General features: G+C 36.3%; 1 protein-coding gene across 1 annotated transcript; it reads left to right on the top strand.

Annotated features, from left to right (window-relative positions):
- The first annotated feature begins 364 nt into the window (after positions 1 to 364).
- LOC146636822 (uncharacterized) lies at positions 365 to 1,600 on the top strand. The gene has a single exon (XM_085351068.1). The coding sequence runs from the start codon at positions 365 to 367 to the stop codon at positions 1,598 to 1,600; it is 1,236 nt and encodes a 411-aa protein (XP_085207194.1).
- The last annotated feature ends 5,544 nt before the right edge of the window (positions 1,601 to 7,144 follow it).

A 7,144-nucleotide genomic window follows, 5' to 3' on the forward strand; every position in this document is an offset into this window, starting at 1 on the left:
CTCTATTAGAAAAAAAACTGTCTTGTTTTCTGTTGTCTGTTATGTAATATTAGGGATGTTTGTGACAATTAATTTCATCATCGGCTGGACTAACCAATAGTCCACAACTAGGAAACAATGAAATTTTAAGTTAAGTTTGAAAACAGTTTAAAAAAAAACACCCCATTCCAAAACGTCTTGTGACAATCTCATTGGAGTGATGATGTCATAGAACGTCATAAGTCCTTTGATGTTTTTCCTTAAATAGGGGTGAGAAACAGCAAGATTTAGTTCGTTTCAGCAGCATCTGTGTTTGCAGCATACAAAACGTTCACCACAGAAACATTTGGAAAGCTCTTCAAAGTCATCGTATAGAAACTCCAACATGTTTCCAAGAAAAAAACAACCAATTCAAAAAGATTACGCCGCCTCTCCTTCCTGGAGTGGCCGGCCGATTTCCCCAAATGGCGTCTCATCCTCCCAAAGGGCATTAGAGGAGAGTAGGAAGGAAAACTACCTTCTCCAGAAAAAAATGCAACAAATTGAAGAAGAAAAACTTCAACTGGAGGACAAGTGTAGACGAATGGAAGCCCAAAATAAAGAGCTGGAAGAAAGACAACAGCGCCAGCCGGACATAAACATTATTAATGAGGGCTGGGGAATCAAGTTTGCTCAGGCCCGAGAGCAGATTGTGCACCTCAATAAAGAAAACAGGCAAAAGCGCGCAGAACTAAAAGAAATGACCAACCAGCTCCAAGACAAGAAAACGATGACTGATAAGATACAACGGGATCTCCAATACATGGACCGAAAAAATCGGCTCCTCCAAAGACAGCTCCATGAAGCTGTGGAAGAAAAGAATAAATTCCTCCAACAGAAGGAAGAGCAGGACAAAAAGCAACAAGACATGCAGCACAAACTGAAGAGCATGCAGGAAAAATACCGCATGCTGAAAGAAAGCCTGGATGAAACACTGCGCCAAAATAAAGACCTTCTTCAACAGAAAGAGCAACAGCAGGAAAGACTGAAAGAAGGAAAACGCATCGTCCAGGACTTTCAGTCTAAAAATCTAAAACTGCAAGAGTTTTGTAATCAGCTGGAGGACAAAGCAACTAAAGTGGAAGAAGAAAGGGACAAACTGGAGAAACGGTGCTCACAGATGCAGAAAAGGATCGATCAGATAGCGAGAAACAACTCCGAGCTCGTTAAGGGGCGTTTGGTGGAATTCAATAACTTGAAGAGTGAACACACTCAAATGCAGTCACAAAAACAACAAGAAGACAAAATACATGAAGACAAAAATCAAGAAATCAAGAAAAGAAAGAAGCAGTTAAAAGACAAGCACAAAGAGGTCCAACAGAGAAATGCAGACATGCACAAGGACAAGCTGATACAGGAGGAAACATCCAAACAACTCAAAGACAAGCTTGAAGAACAACAAGCAGCATTGGAAGAGATGGAACAAAGATGTGAGAAACTTGAAGAAAAAAAACGCAGAAACCATCGACGAGCTGAGAAATCTCATCCTGCAGAAAAAAGCGCTCGTGGAAAAGTGCATGAAAAAAAAGAAAAAATGGTTCCACTTGTTCCAGAGGAGAGACGCTACTGCTTCCTCACCTGATGTAGCCTCGTCTTGCTCCACCTCTGTTAACCCCCCCAACCAGTCCCGGCAGTTGACTGTCCCCTCCTGAGCCTGGTTCTGCCGGAGGTTTCTGCCCGTTTAAAGGCAGTTTTTCCTCCCCACTGTCGCCAAGTGCTTGCTCAGAGGGGATTGTTGGGGTTTTCTCTCCTAACTTCTTTCCTTATTTCTTCATTTTACCTTTTTTCTTCATTTACTTGTTTAACTTCTTTCATTATTACTTCATTTTACCTTTTTTCTTCATTTACTTGTTTAACTTCTTTCATTATTACTTCATTTTACCTTTTTTCTTCATTTACTTGTTTAACTTCTTTCATTATTACTTCATTTTACCTTGTTTCTTCATTTACTTGTTTAACTTCTTTCATTATTACTTCATTTTACCTTTTTTCTTCATTTACTTGTTTAACTTCTTTCATTATTACTTCATTTTACCTTGTTTCTTCATTTACTTGTTTAACTTCTTTCATTATTACTTCATTTTACCTTTTTTCTTCATTTACTTGTTTAACTTCTTTCATTATTACTTCATTTTACCTTGTTTCTTCATTTACTTGTTTAACTTCTTTCATTATTACTTCATTTTACCTTGTTTCTTCATTTACTTGTTTAACTTCTTTCATTATTTCTTCATTTTACCTTTTTTCTTCATTTACTTGTTTAACTTCTTTCATTATTACTTCATTTTACCTTTTTTCTTCATTTACTTGTTTAACTTCTTTCATTATTACTTCATTTTACCTTGTTTCTTCATTTACTTGTTTAACTTCTTTCATTATTACTTCATTTTACCTTTTTTCTTCATTTACTTGTTTAACTTCTTTCATTATTACTTCATTTTACCTTGTTTCTTCATTTACTTGTTTAACTTCTTTCATTATTACTTCATTTTACCTTGTTTCTTCATTTACTTGTTTAACTTCTTTCATTATTACTTCATTTTACCTTGTTTCTTCATTTACTTGTTTAACTTCTTTCATTATTACTTCATTTTACCTTGTTTCTTCATTTACTTGTTTAACTTCTTTCATTATTACTTCATTTTACCTTGTTTCTTCATTTACTTGTTTAACTTCTTTCATTATTACTTCATTTTACCTTGTTTCTTCATTTACTTGTTTAACTTCTTTCATTATTACTTCATTTTACCTTTTTTCTTCATTTACTTGTTTAACTTCTTTCATTATTACTTCATTTTACCTTGTTTCTTCATTTACTTGTTTAACTTCTTTCATTATTACTTCATTTTACCTTGTTTCTTCATTTACTTGTTTAACTTCTTTCATTATTACTTCATTTTACCTTGTTTCTTCATTTACTTGTTTAACTCCTTTCATTATTACTTCATTTTACCTTGTTTCTTCATTTACTTGTTTAACTTCTTTCATTATTACTTCATTTTACCTTGTTTCTTCATTTACTTGTTTAACTTCTTTCATTATTACTTCATTTTACCTTGTTTCTTCATTTACTTGTTTAACTTCTTTCATTATTACTTCATTTTACCTTGTTTCTTCATTTACTTGTTTAACTTCTTTCATTATTACTTCATTTTACCTTGTTTCTTCATTTACTTGTTTAACTTCTTTCATTATTACTTCATTTTACCTTGTTTCTTCTTTTACTTGTTTAACTTCTTTCATTATTACTTCATTTTACCTTGTTTCTTCATTTACTTGCTTGTTATTCTTATCTAAATAATAAACCAATTAAATTTATCCTTTGAGTATTTTTCATCTCATCTTTACAGAATCTTTCCAAAACATTTTCAAACATTCAGATCTGTCTTTTATTTTCTTCTTGAAACCTCATAAATGGTGAACTAAAAACCCGGATTATGGTTTGAAACATAGTTTCAGCTGAAACTGGCATAACATGCTGTGTGTGTGTGTGTGTGTGTGTGTGTGTGTGTGTGTGTGTGTGTGTGTGTGTGTGTGTGTGTGTGTGTGTGTGTGTGTGTGTGGAGAGAGAGAGAGCTCACAAAACTAGGTGGTGTTCTTCATTGTAATAGGAAAGGTAACATGGGTCCCCACCGTTTCTCAAAGACTTGTTTCTGTAGTCTGAGTATGTAATTTGTTCCATCAGACAGACACTCACTGGATCCATAGATTATATCTGGTTTTAACCATCTGATAGTTATGCATTTTAGGGCTGCAGTGAGTCATATATTTAGCAGGTAACTTTTGGCTTTGCAGTCAATATGTTCTGCAATCCTTCCCAACACTGCTACTGTAGGACTTAGTGGAATATTTACCTTGGAAAATGTCTTTGAGAGCATCAAATATCTGCCTCCAGAATACACAGAGTTTAAGGCAGAGCCACAATATATGAGTGTGGTTGGCAGAGTGTGTCCCACAGTTCCTCCAGCATGAACTCAGATGTGTTGGACCCATCTTAGCAGTTATTTCTGGTGTTCTGTAGAATCTGGTACATTAACGCCCCCTTTATTTTGGGCAAGTGCAGGATTTTGAGTCTAATTCTAGGCCGCTGTTTAGCCTACATGAAGTTAGAAATTCTTCAATACAGCTTGGACTCTCCACCATTTGACCCTTAGAACTGAAGAAGCTTCTCGGATGAGAGGTGAAACGTCTTCAAGTAACTCAAAGAAGTCCAGACGCTTTTCTTAGCAAGCTCCTTAGACTACGATGACCTGGATGACTGAGAACCTTCACAGACTTCTCCACACTTTAAATGCGCTCTAATGATGGGAACGTGTGGTAACATTTAGTCTTAACTGAAATAACATATTGCATCTATAAATGGGATTAAAATGTTTACCAAAGACTAACGTTTTTCATTCAGAACAAACAGCAGATTTCAGGTTAGGGCTGCACAACTAGTCTGTCCAATATTAAAATGACAGTTGTTTGTCACAATTATTCACAGATTGTTGTGGCAAAATGTGTTTTGATTGCACTGTCATGTCAGAATACTGCTTCCACCTTTACTTTGTGCTACACTCATGTTAATTAATCTTCATAAATTAATGTTTGCAAACACAAAATATAAAGTTTTCCACTCTGCTATTTGTACCTGCACAATAGATGTGAATAAAACTCAAACCTATACGAGCTCCTTCTCTGTTTCCCTGCAACATTTTGTATAGATCTAACTTTTTGCCACATAAATAACCTTCTGATGTGTTTACAGAAAATGTATTTGATAGTAGCTTATTTTGTAACTTTTAGTGGGCCTATGCAATGTTCCCTCTAAGCTGCGCACGTGCGCAATTGCGCACTGCTGGCACAGTCTCTGCGCACAGAAATTCTGCGTTGCGCACCAAAAAAAATCTAACCTGAATTGAAATTAAAATTAATACTTTAACAATTCTGTTTTGCAGTGTTGGTCAGTAAGTGACTGGCTGCTCCCATATGGGAACGATGCCACCTTATCCCATAGTCCAGCCAATAATGCGTGTATGCGCAGCCAATCAACGTTGTTGGCAGGCTATGACAGCGTCCTTATGTACCGACACCAGTGTTTTAGCTGGCAAAGCGGCGTGGCTGATGTGGAGTGAAGCCATGTTAATGACAACGTGTACAACCATTGGAGATGTGAGCAGGACAGACGGAACAATTGACGGAAAAATTGGGGACTTTACACCAGTTTTTAAATTGTGTTGATAGACCACGTAAAACCAGAGTTGTGATAAAAACATCTGCAATGTTTTGTTTTCTTTCTGAATACTATCGTTGTTTATATTTACTGCAGGAAGAAACGGTAAAAACGGCGTTTTATAAGGAAAACACTCGAAAGCGCTCTCCACCTGTGAGCAAAAACAAACCCCACCCCCCTCTGCCTTTCCTATTCGTCCAAAAAAGTACCATGTCGACCAATCAGAGAATGATATGGCAACGTGGCGTCTAGTTGTTAAGAAACGGGGGGAAGTTTTAGGAGTGATGGCGGTGCTTTGAGATGTGAGAGATTTGCAACGTTTAGCGCAAATCTTGTGTAGTTAGTGTGTAGTGTAGTCAATAGTTTTGTTGTGTGTGTCAGAACAATGAGGCGACTGCTGAATGTTACAGGTGTTACAGGAGTGATGCATCTCCTGCTGTCAGGCCTGCAGGTATCAGGCTGTTGTTCTTTTCCTTTATCTCATAGTGGACAGAAATTATTTTTTGGAGTGGCACAAATAATTTGTGTGGCATCAGATTTGATGCAGAACAGCTGATTGTTCTGTAAATAGTTTGAAATGTTTATTTAAAAACGCCTTGGCTGCATTTAAAAAAATAGCTGCAAAAAACTTTGTTTGCCAAACTGAGTTACTTTTTTGAAGAAGTAACTATATAATTAATTGCTCAGCATTGGTCATTATTTACTATATTTTGTAGACAGAGAGTTACAGGACTCTCTCCCAGACCACAGACTCATGATACAAGTCAGAGCTGTATAAAAGAAAAAAGAAAGTTGTGTTTTCGAAATTGGAGTTCAAGTTATTTTTACTTCCAATAGTGTTAACATACTGCACAGGTCATGAACAAGATTTTTTTTACATTTTCATGGTAAATGGGCTAAAGCAGTTAATTAAAAGTAGTCTAACATAAATGTAAACGCTGTAATTTGATTATTTTAATAAACCATGTAACTTGGATGGATTCGATGCCGGCGTGACCACAGTGCACACGTCTGATGTCGCTCATTGGTCCAAGGGATCGCTCAGGGAGTTTGTGTGTTCGCTCAGACACGTGAAAAATTAGAGGGAACATTGGGCCTATGACATTCAGTACCCAGTTATTAAAATGTTAAGTGTAAATCATCCCCAGCCCACAATAGCAGCTGAATTTACTACGATTTCAGATCTTTTTACATGTCAATAAGAAACCACCGATGTGTAAAACAGGCTGACAACAGAATGACGTAAACCACACTGCTGCAACTGTGCAGCTCTCAGGTTTGATCTATTGTTTCTCTCTGTTTTTATGACATTTTTCACTGTGGATTACAACAACATCAACATTAGAAAATGAAATACATTTATAGTAGGTGATCATTAATCACTATTATTGGCACTATTAAAGGGCTCCAAAAATCAAACTTTGCTTAGGGCACCACGGAGGGCCAACCCTTTTTACACTTCAACAATTGTACACAAAATACAATCATCCATCCTTCTATCTATTTATGTTCTTCCGCTTATATAATTCAGCATCACAGGGAAGCTGGATCCCAGTTGTTTTTCACAGAGGGCCAAGCAGTGGAGGGAGCTGCCGACCTCCCAGCAATACATGTAAAAGCTTTATTTTATACTGACTCTGGTCATCTTTATCTATCATAAAAATGTTCTTCATGATCTGAAACACGTAAGTGTGGCAAATATGCAAACAGCTAAGAAATCAGGATGGGCTAAATCGTTTCTTACTGCACTTCTGTTAGGCGACTGAATAAAAACACAAAGTCAGCAGTCTGGCTATGAATGTCTTTAATGTTTCCCAGATCAGAATCACAGCATACAGTGTATAATAACTTCTAAAGTAAACAGAAATATCATCACCTCATTTATTTATATAATTTTACTTTACTTTTTTT

The sequence above is a fragment of the Diplotaxodon limnothrissa genome, linkage group LG3, assembly GCF_057381915.1.
Source record: "Diplotaxodon limnothrissa isolate DT_005_m linkage group LG3, D_limnothrissa_male_GT1.1, whole genome shotgun sequence".
In the NCBI taxonomy this organism is placed as follows: Eukaryota; Metazoa; Chordata; class Actinopteri; order Cichliformes; family Cichlidae; genus Diplotaxodon; species Diplotaxodon limnothrissa.